The 23150-nt window shown below is 41.0% G+C and overlaps 1 protein-coding gene across 3 annotated transcripts in view; it reads right to left on the reverse strand.

The window, feature by feature from the left end:
• Positions 1-13248, reverse strand: part of NECTIN3 (nectin cell adhesion molecule 3) — a 135444-nt gene extending 122196 nt beyond the window's left edge. For all 3 annotated transcript variants that reach the window (XM_070582764.1, XM_070582765.1, XM_070582763.1), the window contains exon 1: positions 12844-13248. In XM_070582764.1, coding sequence (XP_070438865.1) covers positions 12844-13003 — 160 coding nt within the window. In that variant the 5' untranslated portion in view covers positions 13004-13248. The remainder of the gene's footprint in view (positions 1-12843) is intronic.
• Between the last annotated feature and the right edge of the window lie 9902 nt (positions 13249-23150).

Below are 23150 nucleotides of genomic sequence, written 5' to 3' on the forward strand. Positions count from 1 at the left end.
CTGTGAACTTATTTGGAAATATGGTCTTTGCAGATATAATTAAGATCTGAGTTAAGATGAAGTTATTCTGGAGTTGGGTGGCCTTAATCCTATATGACTGCTGTCCTTATAAGATGATGAACATGTCATGACAAACACACAGGGAGAACATCATGTGATGACAGAGGCAAAGATGGGAGTGATGCAGCTGCAATCCAAGGACCGCCATGGATTGACGGCCACCACCAGAAGCTAGGATAAGGCAAAGAAGGATTCTACCCAGAGTCTCAGAGGTAGCATGGTCCTGCTGACACCTTGATTTCAGACTTCTGGGTTCCAGAACTATGAGAGAGAAATTTCCGTTGTTGTGTAAGCCACCCGGCTTTTGGTACCTTGTTATGGTAGCCCTAGGAAATTAATACACCCTTCATGTGATAACTAATTCTTACCTAAACCTCATGTTCAGCAGTATTTACACTATTCTCCCATCTGTCTAATGCAAAAACTCCAAATACACTCATTTTCCCCACTCCTCATATCCTGGGATCAAGAGGTATTATTTTGCCTTTCAATTATCTCATTTTCAAACTTTTCCCTTTCATTTTTACCATTACCATCCTAATTCAGGCTTTTATAACTCTACATCTAGACTATCCTGCTTATGATAAATCAGTAGTTCCTAAATACTACTTTCTCTATATCATTTCTCTCTTCCCAAACTTCCTATAACACGCTATTACATCATATTCAAAGACATTCCATAGTTTGGCACTATGCTATTTCTTTCAATACATAAATACAACTGGTCCCCAAAAACACACTTTATTCTTTTATCAGATAGTTTTTCACAGTACCTAGGATAACTCTGGCAGACACAGCGCTCAATTAAATACTAACCACCACCAATATAAACCTTATTACTACCTCCACACCATCATTCATATTTTACAAGTTCATCTTATGCCTTCAATACTGATCCATCATTTTATTCATTCTTAGTTGATATCTTACCCCATTTTTGCCCAAAGGTTCTACTAGTGAGTCTCAACATCACCCTACATTCATTTATTCTGAAAATATAACACTTAAATCACTAAAGATCAAAGCCTCTCCATAACTTCCCCTCTTATACATGGAAGTATCTCTATATCTTCACCTATCATTTTCTTTTTCTCTGTCCAGTAAAAGAGCCTCTCAGCTCTTCCAAGACTAGCTCTCAGCTGTGTTTTTAATGTTTCTACTTACTTTCTGTTCCTGGACCTTGCCATATCAACGTGCTTCTCCCACTCCTCTCTCAAAGACAGAGAAGTCTCACCACAAAAATTTTTTGTAAAGCTTTTCTCCAACTTTCTTTAGTGGACACCCAGGGAAAATATATCCTCTTGGGCAACAACAATAATATCCATTTTCTAAGAGCAGCAATGCCAGTGTAAGAGGCAAAGCTATAATACCCAGTCTCAACAGGCAGCAAGCAATGACCTTGACAGATTGCCCTTTGACATTATCTTGGCTTTGGTTCTGGATATGGTTCCAGATGCCTACCCTTCTTTGGTTCTTGATTTTTACCTGAACCACCTAATATCCTTCAGTAAGCTTTGTTTTAACCAAAGTTAAGTTTCTGATGTTTGTAATTAAGTACCTTGATGGATGTCTTAGCTCAGGCTGTTATGGTGGCTTAAACAACAAACATTTATTTCCCACAGTTTTAAAGGATAGGAAGTCCAAGATCAGGGTGCTAGCATGGTCAGGTTCTGGTGAGAACTCTTCCTGGCTTGCAGATGGCAGCCTTCTGGCTGTGTGCTCAGCATGGTGGAGAGAGGAAGCTCTGGTGTCACTTCCTCTTCTTATAAAGGCACTAACCCCATCAAGGGGGTTCCAATCTCATGACCTCATCTAAATCTAATTACCTCCCAAAGAACCCTTTTTAATACCATCACACTGAGAGTTAGGACTTCAACATACAGATTGTGGCACGGCACAAACACTCACAGTCTATAACAACTGATACATTATTCTTTCCCTTCAAATTAATCTCTCATCTTTCTCTCTCTCATCTTACCCAAGAGTAGGCTCTACCCTACTACTTCTTCACTATCCCCTCATTTGTAAATTTGTTGGAATTTGATAGGCTCTACCCTACTACTTCTTCACTATCCCCTCATTTGTAAATTTGTTGGAATTTGACTTCTTTCTCCTAACAACTTTTACCAAATTACTGAGTCATCAAGGCATTCCTCTTCACTACTAAATGTAGTGGTCTCTTTACCAAGATTTTTTCCCCAGATTCTCTCTTCCCTTCTTCCCACCCTCTTATCCAATCAAAATGCCTCAACTTTGAAAATTTTTCCCAGTCCCCTTTCCACTTCCCCTTCCTCCCTCCTTCTTTCTCTCCTCCCCATCTGCCTCCTATCTCTCTCAAACAGCTCATCTAATTCAAATACCTAAATCCTCCTAATTCCCAATTCCAAATCTTATCCCCTACTTTCTCATAACAAATTTCCAACCATAAATCTAAAATATGCCCCAGAAGCACTGCAATTAAAATATCTCCAAAAAGTTACTGAATTGATTTATCAATCCTTTTACTGTCCTTTCCTAGTCATTTAACAGAGAAACATAAGTTCATATCCAATCTTCCTTCCCCACCCACAATAATATTCAAATACCATGTAATCTCCTTCTCAGATCCAACCCTCTCTTCAAATTCTTCTGCCAAATTGCCATTTATCTCCACAATCCACTCTTCCCATGGATGACTGCAATGGTTTTCCCTTTTGCTTGTTTCTCATATCTCCAATATATCTTTTACACTGCTGTCAGAGCTATACAATATTCTCAAATCACAGACTCACTAGTTACCTGCCTTCAAAAGCTTCTCACTGCCTACCACACACAGTGTAATCTCAGCATCAGCAAAGTATTTAAAAATCCATGAGTTCCTTCCATAAAGCTCATGCTTAAACCATTTGGGAACATTAATTCCTTCCACAGAGTCCTTAGGTCAGTGATCTTTTCAGCCTGGAATGCCTTCTTTGTCATTGACCTTCCCTCATAAGTGGAAATCTAAACTCTTCCTTCAAGGTTCAGCTAGAAAATTAGGTCCTGTGTCAAGTCTTCCTCCATTCCCAGTTAAAGTGCTCCTTCTTCTATAATCCCACAACTTTGTCTATATTTCTAAGACAATTCATTTCCCTTGCATTATTGTTAGTTGTATTTGTAAAGCACTTTATTGCAGTTTAATTAGTACTTCATTTCATTTTCACAGCAACTCTGTAAAAGAAGTATTATTTAGCCAACTGTATAGGAAACAAAACAGGCAGAGAGGTTAAGAAACTGGGTTTAGAACAAACACACATATACACAATTTTCTAATTTCAATCTCCTAACAATTAAATTGTACATTTCTTAAGGGCAAAGACTCCACGGGGCCGAGCATAGTCCCTTCTGTACAACAGATGCTTTGTGTTTTAATAAACATTTTCTTCTCTTTTGCAATAACCCTGTTTTACCTATCTGAACTCTAATCTATTCTTTAAGACATAGCTCAAAAGTTTCACCTCTTCTAATTAGCTCTCCTTGATTCTTCCAGGCCTCACTGAGTTTTACAGGCTGAATCATATCACTTGGTATGTTGTTACAAATATCTTTTTTTACGTATATATTCTAACATGCAGCTAGTCTTACTAATGGGTTTATAAGCTTGGGAGCAGCCACCATGTCTTTTTCCACTGTGGTACCTTCAATACTACCTAGCACTTGGTTGGCTGCTTCAAGTTCAGCAAATCAGAGAGGATGTTGGGTCTTTCTCCCCCAGTTTTAGGGTCCACAGCAATAAACCCATAGACATCATCAAAGACATGAAAAATACACTATGTAGAGGGAACGTGTTTCCTGATTGACACTCAATAGTCCCCAATCTATCCCCTGCTTCAATTTCTAAGCGTTTTATTTTTTGCATTACAAGGATAGATCAACTGTTACGACTAATAAAACACTACCATATTTTAACAATAAATAGTACTCAACCCATTCCTGAAATTTAACACTCACAGGTCAAGGAAGTATTTTAATCATCTGATGGGAAAAAAAATCTAGAGTAACTATTTTAGAAGACGGTAGAGGGCAGCAAAGCAACAGTAGTACCCTCAAAGACAAATGTGTTATTTCTCTTAGGGAACTTCAGATTTGCTTTTATATTTTAACAGATGCTGTTAGGATTAAAGCTTTTAGAAGACAAGAGACTTTTTGGCACGCTATATACAAATTTCACCAGCTACTTATATATTCAAACATTTTCACTATCAGTTATAAAAATAATAAAAGTATTAAGGCTCAGATTCTTTCATATACAAATGGAAAAATAAGTTTGATAAACAACGCATGGCTTCAAAATAGCCACCGTAATTGCTGACTCTTTTACTAATCTAGAAGTTGAAAACATTTTTTCATTGAAAAGTGTAAAAATAATCTACTTAAATACAGAAAAGAATGTCAACAGTCTAATTCAACACTCATTTCTTGCTAAGAAAGAATAGACGCTTTCATTAGTATTACTAATTCTAGTGTTGATATGTCTTCTTTTTGTTATTCAAAATCAGTCAGTCAACTGTAAGGGCTATCCTAGCTTTAAAAGAAAAAATAATAAATCTTTTGACATTTTACTCGAATACAACAAACAGAAGATAACAACTTGAAAGAGAATAGGAGTTCCTTACTGTTATTTCAATATTAAAGTTCATTCAGGTTTTAATACGAACTAGGCAAATGAAACTATCATCAAATTAATTACGTTTATAATCTCAGAATTGCTTATAGGAATAAGGAAACTACTATAAAAGTTGATATTCAATATAACTGCAGTATTTGCATATGTTCCCCAAGGATGTTATGTTGGTAGTAATTTTTCACCTCTTTTAACAAGCAGAAATCAGAGATTTAGAGTAGATGCTACAGCCATTAACACATGCACAGCAGACTCATGGTTTAGTGAAAAATGCTATGGTGTTCTAGCCCTGTGTCCTTAATGAGGACAGAACTTCTACCTATGTACCTTCTCCCACTTGAATCTCTTCAACTAAAAAATAAATATAAAAAAATTAAGAAGTTTTTAAATTTTGCATTTAAAATACCGGAACCGGGGTAATCTCTAGGCAGTTTAAAAACTAGATAGTTTACTGTCTTAGTATTAAATTGAACTTACAACCATGAATGATTACTTCTAATCTAAATCAAATTAGAAGGGAGTCTGGAGTTCACGGTGACAGGACACTTGTGAAATGAATCTTAATCTAGCCCACAGTATATATGACTAAATTAGAAATCATACAAATTTGTTTCAAAAGTGGTGGCCTAAGATGTTTTAGTAATGACAACCTTGTCTATCACCGATAACTCACAAAAATTGTTACTACATGAAACTGATCTTACCACAGTATATCAATGCTAACGTTTCACTGATAATTTTGTTTTTTGTCTGAATTGAAGCCATTAGAAGGGTCAAGCACACTCTTAATTATATACAATGTTTTCAAAGGCTGAGTTGGAGTCCTAGCCGAGTGTATCTATTTTTATATTGGCCTCTTGGTTTTTTTCATGCCTTCTCAATAACACCACTGACATATTTCCATTACAAAATTTACCAAACTTACAAAAAATCTTAAATTTACGCACTTTGTTCCTAAAACTCAAACCCAGAATGAGATGTGTTTTACATAAAGTGAGGTACTTCCCAAAGAAGCTGCTTAAACTACACATATCTTGGGGTGACTGATACATAGCCTAGTCTGCAATACCAAAGAGGAAGAACTGTATTCCTCCTAGAAAGTCAATTTTGCAAATACCTCAGATTCAAAATGATTAAGACAATGGGGAATAAAGAGACAGAACTAAAGACAGCAAAAATAATTTTAAGAAAAACCAGTGAAGAACTATCTCATCAAACAACATTTTTAAAACTGTCAACCTAGTTTATTAAATATACCTATTTATTTAATATATTTATTTTCCCCTATTTTGGAAGGCAGAAATAGGAATAATGTCAAGATAGAAATAATACCAAGTATACAAATGTCTCTAAGGATATATTTCCTACAGTATGTTCTGCACAACATAGCCTCTGCAATATAACAGGTATTACACAAAGAAGCATTTAATTAGTTAGTGAAACAGGATATTTTACTTCAGAATTTCTTAGACCACTAATAAAACTAATATACATAGTGACTTTCCATGAGGGGGTTATATGGTTAGTTTTTTCCCCTTCCTAAATGTATTCAACCATGGTACTTTCTTCAAAAAACAAATTTTCTGAGACTGGTCTTCCATTGAACCACTTTGGCAAACTGCTCTATACCTAAAAACACAAAAATGAATAGAATTTGCATGTTTTTCCCACTAATGACTACATGTCACATTGTTAAACACAGACAAGGGTAGGCTTCCAGGGACGAAGGATTTGAAAGATATCTATGAACAGACAGTAAATGAAGTCAAACTCAGAAAAGTTTTAGTATTTATTTATTACAGCTATTATTCTATTTTATTATTTTATTACAATCTGGAAGACAAAATCATAAACCCAGTATTTCTTGATATTATTTTATGGTATAGCAAATTTGGTCAATTCCTTAAATAGTTATTAATGGGGGTGGGGAAGGAAAGCCAATGTTAAAATCTATATACCTTTAAAAATAATTTGTGTTTATTCTGTGATACATGCTATGATACATACAATGAAGCCTGAGGCAAGGTCTTTACCGCAAAGAGCACACATCACGAAAAAACTAATAATTAAATACTAAATAACAAATATAAACAGTAATTACTTTAGAAAGAAGAAAAGCTCACTCACTGTATGCAAGAAATGGTGAGGGAGGGCTTCAAAGAGAAAATTAATCTTAAACTGGGCACTTCAGATTTGGACTAGGTAGGAAGGAAAAGTAATGTCATTTTAGGCCTTATGAGTAAGGACCAGAGAAGGGCAGAAGCTATCAGAGACAATGACTAGCTTAGACCTGCATTGTCCAATATGGCAGCCACCAGCCCCACTTGACTACTGAGCACATGAAATATAGCTAGTACAAATAACCATACGTAAGTGTAAAACACATACACCAGATTTTGAAGACTTACTAACTAAAAAAGAAAATGTAAAATATCTCAGTTCATTAATATCAATTGCATGCTGAAATTATAATATTTTGGATACACTGTGTTGAAGTAAAATATGCTAAGATTAATTTCACTTTTTATTACTTTTTTAATGTGGCATCAGGTAACTTAAAATTATGTTAATGGCTCACACCATATTTCTATTGGACAATGCTGGTTTAGACTAAATTTGATTTTGCTGCTAAGCTCTTGAAATAAAAATGCTGTAATAAATAGCACCTGTCAAGGAAAGAAAGCCTGATCTGAAGATGTCTCTCAAAACACAATGCCCCAATCTCAAGGCTCCACTCCCCACTCCTGTTTCAAAAACTGTTGATCCAGTAAGTCCACAGTGGGGTGTGGAATGTTGTTTTGACAAAGATTCTCTGGTAACTAGGATCTGAATCTACCACACACCCTACTTTCCTGATCCTGGCCAACTGAGAATAATGATTTATAGCCCCTCCCCGCTTCTAAATTTTATTTCTTCTGAAGAAACCTAGGCTGAGAAACTAAAGAGCCTCTACTGTGTACAACAGCAACCTATTTAAAATAAGAAGACGTATGATTTTTTTTAACCATTAAAGTTAAAGAAAATGAAGTAAAGTTAACAAAAAAAAGAAAAACTATTATAACCTCTCCTATCTACAGAGTCACATGTATAATTTACTATCTTATACCTACAAAATAACAATCTGAAGTGTTGAAAAGCAGACTGTTAATTCTTAGCCACTTAATCCAGTTACGAGCTGGTATGTTTTTACAGAAGCCTCAAATTCCAGTTTATGAATATCTACTCACAAAGCAACAGTTCTTTCCTACTCAACAAGCAGAATGAATGTCAGGCAGTCAACAGACTCGTAAAAAAACAATCTCCCTGGAGGCTATATTAAAGAGAATATGTAAAATTCACAATTTAAGTACGCAGTACAATATCCTTTCTAAAACCACTATGGTACCTACAACATGGCTGTATCTAAACTCAGAGGAGGAGGCTCTCACTAAAATTTTAAATTAATGACGTACGCTATAACAAGTGAGTCATTTAGGAAAAAAAGCTCATCCTTGATAAAGATTCACAACAAATTTTATGTAAATAAATGATTAAACTATTTCAGAGCCTATTGTAAATAAAAATCATAAGTTTTATGAAATTCAGGAAAAGATACAGGTTTAAGACTTTACGGACAATTTTAGGTAAACATATAAAAGGTAATCAAAAGAATGACATTAATGGCACTTAGACTTTTGGATCTGAGTGCTTGGCACACAAAATCATCTTTAGTATTCATTCCATTACTGACTTAAGGGTTATTTGATTTTATCCTACAAGTACATATTAATAGCCATTATTAATTGAATGCCATATCTTTTGCAAATCATATAGTCCTCACTGTCAATTTTTACAAGGACTTAGAGAATATGGTATAGCAATATATTATTTATTCGCTAATTTTTAAGGGGTAAATTACCGAATATCAAAATACTCCATTTTTTAACAAGGGTATCACAGCCAGCTTCTCTTCAAATAATCTCAAAAAGTAGGTAATAAGCCATAAGTTTTATTTCTTAACTATACAGATGCAAAATGTGCATCAGAGTTGTTGAATCACTAAACTAAATACATATAAATACATGTAAGCAGAAGGGAGATAAACAAGCTAAGACAATAAATAGACACACACACCACAAATATATAATTGCCCAGCTTTTTCCAATTCCTATTTCTGATGCTGTAGCTAAATGCAAGAAAGGATGATTTGATATTTTTGGCTTGCTTTTAAATCTGGTTCACTTTCCAATCATATCTGTTTAGGATGCAGAAGATTCATATGAGCAATATATTATAGGCCCCAACCTGATACTATGAGTAACTTGATAAAGTAGAAGCAAAATTGTGACTCCCCTCTCCAATTCCATATTTTCAATATAATCACTAGTGTTCTAAGCGACCTTATGGCACTGCCAAGTCCTAAAATGCATTTTACTTTATTAAGAGAAGATTCAACTAGGTCCTATACAATTACACAGTTGAGTTAATTTCACTGTATCCTAATATCCTGAAAACTAGTCATCTGTATATTTAGCTGAAGTAAATTTAACAAATATTTAAAGAGTACTGACTGGGCTATAGACTCAAACTTGAAAATTCAATTATTCAAGACATCAGGGTAGAATTTAAGAATGATGAATACAAGGCTGGTTGATTTATAATGTGTAATATAACAAATGCTAACATTTGAACATTTACTATATTCCATGCACTCTGCTACATGTTTATATTTTATTCTTTCATTTAATCCTCACAAGAACTCTATAGGCAAGATGATAATATTGTCTGTTTTTTAAAAGATGAGAACCTTTAAGTTTGCTCACCAACACCACACAGCTAGTTAAGTGGCAGTCTTTTCAGAATCAAACAGTAAACGGCAGAGAGAGAGAGAACACACTTGTACTACCTACCACAACGTCTAATCTCAATAAGATCTGACTCAATTCCTATTTTAAAAAGTAATTTTTTTTCTCAGTTCACATTCACATCTTTACCTTACAGGTTATGCATCCCTCTTTGGGGCAACCCACAGTACCTCAAGCAGATGTCTATCATAAACACCAAACTGTCCTATAGTCATCTATTGCCTTTATGTCTAGCACAATGCTGTAAGCTCCTTGAAGCCAGGACTCTGCCTTATTTACATTTCATGTCCCAAAGTGCCTATCCAGTAGTAGGGATAAAGTACTGACAGTGCTGTCGAAGATTCAATATGATACTAGCTCTTCTTTCCTATCATCTTCTAAACATCCATCTTAAGACAAAAACCTTGCTGAAAAAATGGAAAGAGTTGTAGAATCCCAGATTCAAACAGGAACTTGCACAGGTCAAATAGTCTATCTTCTCTTACATCAATACCACATTCCTGCTAATACGCTCTACTTCAAGAAAAACGATGACAGGAAAAGTGAGATAAATCTGATCACTTACGAATTGATTATTGCCATCATAAAGAAATATGGAATCCCAGAATTAAAAAAAGTTTATCAAGTCACATGGTATTGTAAATCTAGTCCCCCTGACCTTTATACCTAGGGATTTCTTAGACTTTTTAAAAAAAACTGACCTGGAAAATTCTCATTTTAAAAGTTCTGTTCTTCAAATAAGGCAGATAACGTACACCCTCAAAACAGCAAATCTTATGTAACTTTTTTATAGCTTTCAGAATATCAAGTCTACCTGTTGCGAGGGGTTTTTTTTAACAGTCAAATTAACATGATATAAAAATTATGCAGTGCTAACAGATGATATTGTAGAAGTGGAGCATAGTTAAAGCAATGCTAAATGTAAGCAGCATATCAAAAATAGAAGCAAAAAGAAACAAAATCCGAATGTGATACAAGAAGTAAAGCATTCTGATTAACATATCATCAGACAGTCATCTCTTTGAAGCCTAAAAATCTCTTCGACTCTAAAACTGACTACTCAGTCAAGCATTAGTACATGCCAAACCTTGTAAGTTTGGTGTGTAAGGAGTGCTATGAACACTAGATCAACAAACAGGTTACAAGAAGAAAACTCTGTCTCCGCACTTACTAAGCACCCATAAGTTGCAACTGTACCCTACTCAAAGACTGAATTCTAAAATACAGAAAAGTTCATGAAAAAAAACTTGTCATAAGGATTCACAAATTAGGGTGTTATAACACTACACGCCAAAAAAGGAAGCTCTTCAAACGAGCAGTGCACAGCAACACAAAGCTAGCGTCTGTCTCTACAACTACAAGCAGAATTGACCCTAATAACTTCAACTTACACCTTCTTTAAAGCAGTCTATTTGCCTATACTGACTGAATTTTTAGGACTCTAAAATAAAATATCAAGTCCATCCCTCCAACAGCACATTAAAGAAATTTTACTTGAAATAAAACTCTTTTCTTCTTCCACGTTAAAACCAATGTTTTCCTTCAAAAAGTAATCAACACTTCACGTGCACAATCACTGTGAAATCATTACCCAAATTCGAGTTCCCTGTATGAGCTGTCCTTCTTACCAAGCTTCAGTCTTCCATAGGGCTTTGCCTAGCTAGATAAGCCTTATCCAGTAAGTACTTATTGGAGGTACAAATAATATTCTCTCAGTCCTTAACACAATCTAAATCAGGATAGTAAACTTGTTAACACCCCCTCCATCTTTCCTCCCACCCAAGTGTAATCCACAATCCTCTCCAATGGAAAAGAACAGTACACAAGTTCAGTCTAGAATCCTGCATCAATTGAAAGAGGTAACAGCATTAAAAACTGTGCCGTGGAACCAAACATCTGGGGAGTGCCGCTGCAGAAACAATGCAGATGAGATAACATGCCACTTATCCTTCTATACTCCGTAAATCAGAAACTTTCATTACAGTGCTTGAAACGTGGTGGCGAACTGCAAGTGGAAATTCTCAACCTGCAAGGGGCACTCAATCTCTTGAAAACTTTGCCTCCCTCATAACCAACTACGCTGACACACCTACCCGGAACAGGATTCTCTTTCTTCTAAACCACAGTATCCAAGAAATCCGCACACACCTCTCTTTCTAATAAATACTGGGAAAACTTCTGGTTTCATTTAAGATTTCCCTAAACACTGAGATCCAACAGCAGCTGTACGTACTAGAAAAACGTCGCAGCAAAACAATCTTTGAGCGAGCTTAAGTTTTGCTTCTCCACCTTCCTCACCAAAGAGTCTCCAAATGACTAATATCCTGCAGTTTCTCGGTGTTACCAAAAAACAGCTAAGCCCCAAAGCCTGGCCGTCTTACTTTCCCAAACCGCCGCCTTCCATTATCGATCCCTTACGTCCACATCTCTCTTGCACGAAAAGCAGATTTTTTTTTATACGACCCTTAACAAGGTCTCAAATATCTAGGAACAGAACTTACAGACTAGCTCCCAAATGCGACAGGAAAACTGTAACCTAACAGGAGGGAAGAAAGAGATGGGGAAGAGGCGTGGGGTTTGTCTTGACGAGAACAAGCCGGGGCACAGTCGATGCAATCAGGTATTTCACCCAGAAATCGAAGCCCTGAGGACAAACAGGGTTCGCTAAAATAAACACGGGCAGGGGGAGAGACGTCCCGCAAACTGGAAGGCAGCGACGGGCTCGACGCAAAGCGATCCGGGGCTGCCCGGGCGGACGGGGCCGGAGGACCGAGCAAAGCGAGCCGGAGGGGATGCTGCGGAGGGGGCTAACATGGTGCCTTGTCCCGGGTGGCAGACGAGGAGGGGCGGGGACCCGAAGGCTTCGTTCTTGGGGCTCCGCTCCCGAAAGGTGTCCGGGCTCACAGCTCAAGTTTCACCGGGGAAAAAGGAGGCGGCCACCGGGCATCCCGGCACCTCGGCCCCGGCCCACGAGTCCGCGCTCTCGGCTGCCTCCGCGACACCGCGAACAAGTAACGGTCCCCGGAGGAGCCCGCGCAGGCAGCTGCCGGCGTCCGGGCAGAAAGCACCGCCGCCGAACCCGGCCGTCCGCTCGGCCCGCGGCGCCGGAGGGGAGGGGCGGGGCGGGAGCGGGCGGCCCCGCACTCGGCGGCCCCGGCCCTCCCGGCCTCGCCCCGGGCGCGGCGAAAAGTTTCCACCCCAAGTGCGCGGCGCCCGCTCGCGCAGCCAACCGCCGAACACGGCCGCCGCGCCGCCCGGGCCCCCCGGCCGCGCCGCCCTCCGCCCGCGGGCACCTACCACAGAGCCGGGAGACGAGCAGCAGCGGGAAGAGCAGCAGCAGCAGCGGCGGCGGCGTCGGGGGCGGCAGCAGGAGCCCGGCCCCGGGGGGAGCGGCGGAGGAAAGTTGGGCTTTGCCGCCTCCGGGCCACAGCGGAGCCGGCCCCGGGGTCCGCGCCATCCCCCACCCTCCCCCCGGCCCGCTCGTCCGCCCCCGGCTCCCCCGGCTCCGCCGGCCCCCGCGCCTCAGGCTCTGGGCGGCGGCAGAAGCGGCCGCAGCGCGGCGGCGGCGGAAGGTCCGGCGCGCGCGCCCTCAACTCCCAGTTCTCGAGCCGTCGCCGCCGGCTGCCTCTCAGCCGAGCACTCGCGGCTGCCTCGACTCCGCCGCCGCCGACGCCACTGCCGAGGCTGAGGCGGGAGCCGCCCGCCGCCGCCGCCACTCCCCTCCCCCCGGCACCCGCCCGCCTCGAACTCCTGGGAACTCGGAACGCACCACCCCGGCCCGCGCGGGAGGGGGAGAGGCAGCCGACCCTCCGAGCGGGCGCCGGGACTCGCCCGCCCTCCCCGCGCAACTCCCTGCTCCGGTCTGAGCCCGGCGTGCCGGCCGCGGCAACCCCCCACCCTCCGCCCTCCTACACACGCTCCTCCCCTTTCCAAAAAGAAATCTCTTCTCTCCACTTTGATAACGGGGTTTCTCCCAACGCAGGGCTTTAGACAGCACGGGGAAATCTGGAATAGGTTAGGAGGCCCCGCCCCTCGTTCCTGCCTCGTCCCCCCTCCCGAGCGCTTCCAATGGTCTCGCCCACTCCGCCCCTCGCGGGTCCACCGCGGCTCCGGCGCAGACGGAGGCGGAGGGCGGCGGGCCCGGCGTGCTTGCCGCTCGCCTCGCCGGGCGGGCTCTGTCCTTCTGGCGTGGGCCCGGGACGGGCAGGGGGATGGGGAGGGGAAGGCCGGATGGGGCTGCCCTTCCGTCGCCCATGCTAAAGGTCTAGGAGGCTCTGGGACGCAGCCTGCTAGACTCGTCGCCTCCCTCCTCGCCCGGGGCGCGGGGGGCTGAAAGGAGGGCTTTCTCCTCCTTCCTCTTCCCGGGACGGCTGTGCTCTCCGAAGGCCGCCCTTCTCCCCGGCGCCACTCCCCAGCCCGCCGAGGCACGTTTGCACGGGCGCTTTTCTTGCCCCCTTCTCTGGGAGGGCGGCTTGGTGGAAGGGTCAGCGGAGCCGGGCGAGGAGAGGGTCCCCGGAAGGTTTTCTTTCTCCCTCTTGCTTCTCCGGCGGCCGGGCTGTCCGCTATCCTCGCCGGGCGACTGGCAACAGGAGGCCATGGATTTCCCCAATCGGAGCGCCTAGAGTGCGGTGGTGTTTTTCTTTAGTTTTGTTTCATTTGCATGTTCGCACGTGTAATTTTAGTTTCATTGCCTGTTTGCCTTTGAACTGACCGAGGGAAAGCGACCTCGGGAAGTATTAAACATTTGCCTGAAAGGGGAGCGTCTGTGATCTACCACGACCCTCCCTCACCCCAGACGGCTGCGCGCCCTGCCCTCTGCATCCGCCCGCCACGCACAGCCCTGGTGGCCTGACCTCGGAGCCACAGCCACTGGCGGTTCTGCGGGGGTGATGGACAGTGTGGACTGTCCTGTGGGGGGACTGGAGGCAGAGGACACACGTCCTCAGTCCTGTCACCATTAATTCTACGTAGGTCCTGCCATCTTCACCAGAGAGCTACAAATGTGCTCCAGTAAGAAAGTCGAATAAGGATTTAGCCGTCTGTCTCAGCTAAAGTAATGCTTGCCTGCCGCCGAGATCACGCTGTCCTCCCCCTTCACTCACGAGGTTCTCCCCGCCCTCCACCCACTGGCTTACACAATGTTTTACTCACCTCCAAGGCTATACGCCTTTCTACCCCTGCCCACCTCTCTTTTTTCTTCCCTAACTTCCGCCTCCCATCGTATCTCCCTGCGCTCTTTTAGCACCTCTTTTCCTCCACCCCCTTCCTCTTCTCTCTCCTTCTGGAAGCCTGCCTGCCTCTGCTGTCCCTGTAAGCCTGTCTCCTGCAGCCACTCCTCTCCATCACCTATCCTTGGGATGCACTTATGAATAAACCTTGTCCTGCCTCGCTCTGGGAGATCCCCTGATGATGATCATAATTGACGAAATGTAGCTATTGTGACATTCCTCAGCTGTGCTGACACCACCGTTTTCCCTTGAGAAAATTCCTTTTCCTATTTTCTCATTCCCTAAACCTAATTTCACTGCTAAATTTAGACAGAGCCCACTGCGCAGCAACCAGCTAATTATCTGTTTAGACAGCACTTTAACACGTTGTTGATACTCAGTTAAATGTTAAACAACCAAAATTTTAATATCGCTAGCCAATTTCATTACCCCAGCCTTTCCCTGATGGTTCCAGTCACGAGAAAAAGTAATTTAGCCAACAGTTGAAAAGATGCCAAAGGCTTAATATGGGGGCCATCGTGCAATTGCTACAGAGACCATGAGGGATTAACAGGTTTAGTGCTTCTCAAAAGGATGATACGGAGCTTTAAGAAATATATTTCTTCCATATTTTGAGAAATCGGATTAGTGGCATGCTATGAATATATTCTCCTCTCAACTAAAGTGAAGGGAAAGCATAGAAGAGCAGTATTTATAGATGTTATAGGAGCATTAAAAGAACACTATGCTGGTGTTTTATGTGCCTACATGCGTTATGTTCTAATAACAATAATTTGTGTTGATATAGCATCCTCAGCCAAGGATGTCAAAGCACACTCCTATGTCTCACTGAAGGTAGCAATTACTATTCTTCCCTACTTGACAGCCAGAGGAACCTAGGCACAGAGGTTAAGTGCAAATACTACAAGCCATGGGTGGTGGTTTTCCTGCCAGAACAAGTTCTTGCCTTCCAGTGGGCACCACTGACCTCTCAAGATTCTTTTTAAAGTTAAAAACAAAGTTACTGAAGTAGCTCAGATTTCTACTTTTTAAGTGTCTAGTCTTAAATTATAATCTCCTCAAATGAAGACATAGCTACATCAAGACACCCCAAGAGCCCAAAGACATTCCACTTTCCTGTTGGAAATTATTACTAGCTATAGAAAAAGATTTTACATTATGTGGTCCAGCTCGTTTTCTTTTTTCAAGGACCAGAATTACTGTTGATTTTTTAAAAACATTTAACGTGAGAGTATTATTGGGTTTTATACCATTTTTAGTTGTCTAAGTTCACCTTTATTGTTTGAGAGACAAACTAGTTGGAGAAATACTTAAGTATGGCTAACAATATTTCTGGCACCATTGAATCCAAAGTATGCATGTATTTTCCAATAAAAAAATGATTTGAACAAAAAGCAACATGATCCTAATGCCAAGAGTGATTTCATTGTTTTGAGTTAAGAGTACCAATGGTGTCCATCCCACTTTCTGCCTCAAAGATGGTTGGCCAATTATCGACGTTCATTAACTCAACCAAAAAACAAAGGTTGACATCTTAGCAAAGAAGTAATTATGTATAGTGCGGGGTACCTTACATTTACTCAAATAATCCGAATTGCAGGTTTGCAATTATTATTAGAATTTCATAGCTGACTTTGAAACAAAGGAAGTGTTTTATGGGAGTGATAGGCCATTATGTACTTCAACTAGTTCCCTTTACCATCAGCAAACTTTTTATGATCTGCTGGGTGAGAAAGTATAGCTTTTCCCTCAGTAGTGGAGATGAGCAACGCTGTGTGCAATGTTTGAACTTGGTACTACATTTGATAATAAGTTGATGTTACCCAGCTAGACTCACAGTCTTCTGAAGCAGAACTATGCAAATAGTTAAAAACAAACAGCAAACCCACAAAAAAAGTCCACCCACTTGCAAAATCTCCACCAATCTCACATTTATCAAATGCAACTATTTCCTACTGAAAAGATCTTCCCCCATGTATTTATACTGCTTTCTCCCTCATATTTCCTTAGAGTCTTTGCTCAGATTTCACTCTGTTATTGAGATCTTCCATGGCCACCCTATATGAAAGAGCTGCCCCCACCCCCAATCCCCATTCCCTTTAATTTGCTTTATTTCCTCCATTGCACTCCCCATCTGACACGTTATGTCTTTATTTATTGTCTGTTTTCCCTTCACTAGAATGAAGGTCCCACAAGGGCAGGCAGGGACCTATCTATTTTTTCACTGTGGAAACCCAACCACCCAGAACAGTATCTGCCATACAGGTCCCAGATTGGATGATCAAATGATAAGTATGGTGACATAACATGCTCAAGTGCATGTCTAATGGCAGACAAACTCTACAGAAGAATATTAATTTTTAAAGTCTTGAGTATGTGATCATGCTGAGTTTTTTAAGCTGGAAGATGATTACTCTTAACTGACCATTGCTTTTTGCTTGAGTCTCTCGATTTAATTGCTCTTAATGCTGCTTACTAAGCTATCGCCTCTCTACTCCATATTCACACTTCCACACTTGGGATTTGTAATAGGGGGGCTGGGGCTCTGCAAACTATACACCTCCTTTACCCGTTGGCCTCCTGGTAGGTTCTATCAGTAGAAGTCACTGGAGGGAGGGTGGGAGGCTGGGATAGAGGAGAAGACACTGTTCCTTTCTGTCTGCTTCCTGTTCCTGTCAATATTACCTCACCGGTAATAGCCCTTCACCTGCCGTCAGCAGTTGGTCCCAGCCTCCCACTTGGTTTACACTCTAAAAACCAGACTCATCACGACTCCTCAGAGGTACCAGCACCAGTCAGGCTGTGCCCACTTCTCCAAGGTCCGAGCCCTTGTCAGAGGACCCCCTCCTCTGAGCTTCTGAGATCTAGTAACCCAACCTTTTCCTTTTGCTCCCCCAGCACCAAGGGTGGAAAGGGCTCCCTATGGTTCCTCTCTTTGGATCATTTCAGTGTTCCCCTTTTTGGTGTGGAGCCCCCTGCACCCCCTGTGTAAAAATACTCTACTACTAAGCTCCCTCTGGAATGTAGGATGTTTTCTGTTTTCCTGATTGGACTTTGACTGATGCTCTATTTTTCAGTGACCATTTCCCAAAATCTGCCCTTGTAACAGTTATTTTTCTCTAAATCAGACTGTTTAAAATCACAGAGCCAACATCAATCTGTCAATTAATGTAAATAAAAGCAATAAGGCAAATGAGCAACATTTGTTCTATTTCACTGGCAATAATTCAGGTTAGACAGAGGTGGGTTTGAAATAAGTAAATTTGGAATTAATTATGTTGGTGTTTTAGTCATATATATGTATGATTTGTGTTTCTTGTTGTTCCTCATCTAGATTGTGGTAAAAACAAATAGAAATTTCTAATTTTAGGAGGTTTAGGTGATTTATTTCTTTTTACAGACCTTGATTACACTTGAGAATCATTATGGAACTAAAAGATAAAAGGATTTTGTGGGAAAATAAGAATTAGACTTCTCTCCTAAATCTACAATAAAAACAAACATACATTTCACACAGCTATCTAAAGCCTAATTCTATTTATGATACAGCCCTATTTATAATATTTATAATATAACTCTTTTGTAGGGATACTAGGGTTCCAAACAATACAGTTTGAGGAACTGATATTCAGGCAGGAAGAAGAGCTATGCCATAACAATATGGTAGGTTAATTTAGCAAAGATAATAGAGTTACTATGTGCTGGAGTGTGTGTTAGGTGTTGGGAATGGAAAAACCCAAGTCGTGACCCCAAATACCAATGACAATATTCTTGCAAACAGTAGAGGGATGCACAGCATAGGAGAGAGCAGAGGAGGAGTCCCTGGTCTGCCTACAGGAGACTGGGATGGCCTCACAGCAAAGATAGCATTTGAACAGTCTTGAAGAAGGACTAGTTTTCCATATGGATGGGTAGAAGCAGCAGAAAGAAGAGGAGAATGACAGGCGGAAGGTTACAGAGGCATGACAGAGTATGATGTGTTTTGGAAACCACAAGTATTTCTGTGCTGCTGGAGGGTAACATGCAAAGGGAAACTAGGGGAAAAGTAAATTGAAGTTAGATGGGTAGGCAGGGTATTTTTAAACCTTATAAAGAATTTCGGATTTTGTCTGGTAGATCATGGGAACGACTAAAGGATGGAAAGAGAAGCACTCAAGGTAATGAAGACGTGGGTAGAAGCAGAGGGATATTAAAAGGAGAGATCATGAAGAAGAAAAAGGGGGGGCGTCAAATGACAAAGGTTACAATAATGTCGTTGATGCTTTTATGAATTATTGAGTAAATTGTATGATTTACTTCTACTTTATATTATTCCCTTGTCTTATCTCTCAGTTTCATGTAATGCCCAGTACAGTTTCTTTTATATTGTCATTAGTCAACAAATATGTATTGAATGGAAGGCAGGGAAAAAGAAAGGATAGCTTTGTGCATGGTTTTGCTGTTGTATTTAGATTGAACTGAACTAAAGAAATCTGGTGTCTGTGTAGGTTCAGTACAATGAATAGCCACTCTCCCTTCCCCCACCCCCTACCCTCCCATGGGTGTTTCAACAGATCCTGCCCTAATTAATTACCTGGAGCTTTGTGTCTAACTTGTACCCTTTGGTATCTAATCCCAAACAGAAACTCCTCAGCTACCCAAGTCTCCCAACCCAGAGAGATGCACAAAGGGAGGTCGTATAATGTAATGTTAAAAGCCCTGGAGCTCCACTGCCTGGGTTTCAGTTCAAAATCTCTACTTTGTGACCTTGAGCAAGTTACCAGTTTTCTTAGTTTCCTCATATGAAAATAGGGAAAATGATTATTCCTTCCTCCCAGTGTTAAAGGATAAAATTAGTTTGTATAACGACCTTAGAACCGGCCTGATGTATAAAGCCCAAGAGGTGTTACTTTTTGTTGTTTTTATTAGTAGTAGTTAGCAGCTGCGTTAGTATTTTTAAACATAGATTCATGAATTGCATAGCAATCATCAGCAAACTGGGAGTGGAATTTTGATAAGGCTCATGTTCCCACATCCAACTGAAATCTTGAAACTTCTGATAAACTCTACCTTTCATTACCCAGATTGTGCTAATTCAGCATCCTCTGCAGTGTACCTCCCGTGATAGGTGGAATAATGGTCCCCCAAAGATAGCCACATTCTAATCTCCAAAACCTGTGGATATGTTAGGTTATGTGGCAAAAGGGAATTAAGTTTGCAAATAGTTAAGGTTGCTAACCAGCTGACTTTAAAAATAGCTAAAGGATCCTGGATTATTCAGGTGAGCCCAATGTAATCAAAAGGGTCCTGAAAAGTCAAAGAGGAAGGCAGAAGAGTCAGAGGGAGATATGACTATAGAAAATATAGAAAAACGGTCAGAGAGAAACACCATTACTGGCTTTGATGACGGAGGGAAGGGACAGTAAGCCAAGGAATATGGCAATGTTTGGCAGATGGAAAAGGCAAAGACTCAGATTCTCCCCTAGCATCTCCACAAAGGAATGCAGCTCTGTCCAACCCTTCGTTGTAGCCAGGTAAGACCTGGGTTAGACTCGTAACCTAGAGAACTATAAGATAATAAATTTGCGTTGTAAGCCATTGAGTCTGATAATTTGTTACAGCAGCAGTAGAAAACTAATCGTGATGTAATGAGAAATATATATTTGATCTTTGTCTTTCCAGTTTCCTGGCACAGAGCTCCTATAACCCTTGGAATTTCCTAAGTGACAGAGGTGAGGGGAGTGTCTTTTTTATTCATAATAAGCCCCTTTCAACCATATCTGTGTTTATGCTAATGAGGTGGCTCTTGGAGAATTGGGGACTGGTTGCCAGAGAAACCAACCAAGTGATTAGAGGGTTGGAACTTTCAGCCCTACCCTGCCAAACTCCAGGGTCAAGAGAGGGGCTGGAGATTGACTTAACCATCAGTGGCCAATGATTTCATCAATCATGCCTACATAATGAAGCCTTCATTAAAAATTCTAAGGAAGTGGTTCAGAGAGCTTGCAGGCTGGTGAACACATGGAGGTGCTGAAAGGGTGATGCACTCAGAGAGGATACCGAAGCTCTGCTCCCCTTCCACATACGTTGCCCTACATATCTTTTCCATTTGGCTGTTCCCGAGTTGTATCACTTTACAGTAAACCAGCAAATATAGGTGTTTCCCTGTGTTCTGAGAGCACTTCTAGCAAATTATTGAACCCCAGGAGGGGGCTGTGGAATCCTTCAATTTATAGCCAGTTGGTCAGAAGTGCAGGTGACAACCTGGGACATGTGATTGGCATCTGAAATGGGGGCAATCTTGTGGGACTGGGCCCTTAACCTGTGGTAACTCCAGGTAGTGTCATAACTGAATTGTAGCACACCCAGTTGGTCTAGAGAGTGGAGAATTATTTTGTGTGGGAACCCCCACCCCCGACCCCGACACACACACATTTGGTGTCTGAAGTTGGTGTGAGTAGAGTAGAGGGGAAACAGGCATTTTCTTTGACCAACACTCAAGGACCTTAACATAAAACTCAGCGTTACTTCTGACTATCTTATCTAGCTTATCTTAACACCACCCTAGGCCCACTCCATTCCTGAGCAGTCTTTTTGTTTTCTTCATGAGACTCTTTAGAATCACTGTTCCACTATGAACAAATATTCCCATATCCTTGCCTTTCACATTCCTACCTTCTCAAACAAAACATAACATGGGGTTTTCTCTTAAAATTTAAGATCTTTTGCATCATTTTCTACAGAAAGCTTCTGGTTTTTCCCACTTCTTCAACCCATGCTGCCTGTCACAGGGCTCGGTGTGTCTACTTCTAGCTGGTTGTTCTGTAGCCTTTATTCAACAACCTGTCTTCTCTGGAACCTCTGTGCACAGTTTTACTCTGCTTCTACCTGAAGTCTTTGACAAATCAATACTTTTCAACCTCCTGTGGACCTTTGGTCTCTGTGGAAATTTCTCATTGAAGAGCTTTTCTAACTTAGCCTCCTGTTTTCCAACTAGTTTACCATCACTGTTGAATTTACTCTGTCTTCCAATTTTTGTCTTCTAACACTTATCTGCAAATTCATTACTCCCATCCTGGCTTTTCTACCTTCCTATCCAGACTGGACTCCATGGCAAACTTTCAATAATGCACCACCAGTCCTTGTCTGCTTTGTGGACCCTCACTAACAAAATTTGGCATTCTTGCCATAGAAGAGGAGTTGTTTGATAAAATCACAACAGGGCACTAGTTATGATTCCTGAAATTTTATGGTACCAAACTTCCCCTCAGGTTCTCAAAGCTACTCAACAACTCGTATAGTCATCCTTATTGAAACCTTTACAGTGACTGCTCCAAATCTTTCCCTTTCTCCTCAGGCCTCTATCTCTTTCCTTACCCATGCACTCCCATTGGATAACATTACTGCTTATTTCCCTGAAAATACTGAAGCTCTCCAAGATGAGTTGCCCTCAGTCGCCTTCTAATTTAACTTATCTTCTCGCTCTTTCCTCTGCCTCAGTAATATTTTAAAGTTCATTGACAGTAACCTCATCTCCACCCTCCCCCACAAATCATAACCTATGGATTATTCTATTCTAAGCAGATGAGGAGGGAAGAGCAGAGATACAACTCACCTATTAGGAATAGATCAAACACTTTGAGTGTTAAAATTCTTAAAATCCAATCTCAGAATCAGGAAGCCAGCTTTAAAGATAACAGACTGCTGATAGCTCTGCTGCTCTCTAGTACCCTGTAGCCTTTCTGTTATGGCAGTAAAATGCCAAACAAAGGAGCTGACCTAATGGATAGAACTAAGTTGAGGAGCTACAAGCCAGTTTGTCAAGAGAATCAGTTCTATCCCTCTCAGGATCAAATACTTTAATGCTTAGCTGTTACCGTTCACTGCCCTTTACGCATTTCATAAAAGTTCCATCTATTTAATTGAATTTGTCTTTTCCTATCTATTTCCATAACTATCTCCATGGTTACTTAAACTACTGTGAAATATACTATATTATCGAAAAAGATCGAGGCATTCATACTTCTAATACAACTCACCCAGAGAAACTAATATGTCATTTCTGCCAATTTCTGTGTTTATAACAACATGAGAGAAATCCCTGAGAAACTGATCCTTTTGCCTAATGATAAAATAACCTTTCAGAACTATTAAATATTTTGTCCCTGGAGGGATTATTGGCAATGAATGAAGGAAGTATTCTTTCAAATGCTATGATAGAAGACACATTTCATTTATTCAGCAAATATTTATTCCAGGTTGTCCATGCCCCATGCAGTGGAGATGTAGCAGTAAGTAAGATATAGAGGTCCTTCTCTTCAATGACTTTTCAGGTTAGCAGGGGAGGTAGATATTAAATAAATAATTATGTGATTTTTTTGTCACAATTTTATTAAT

The sequence above is a fragment of the Equus przewalskii genome, chromosome 18 (assembly GCF_037783145.1).
Source record: "Equus przewalskii isolate Varuska chromosome 18, EquPr2, whole genome shotgun sequence".
Taxonomy (NCBI): domain Eukaryota; kingdom Metazoa; phylum Chordata; class Mammalia; order Perissodactyla; family Equidae; genus Equus; species Equus przewalskii.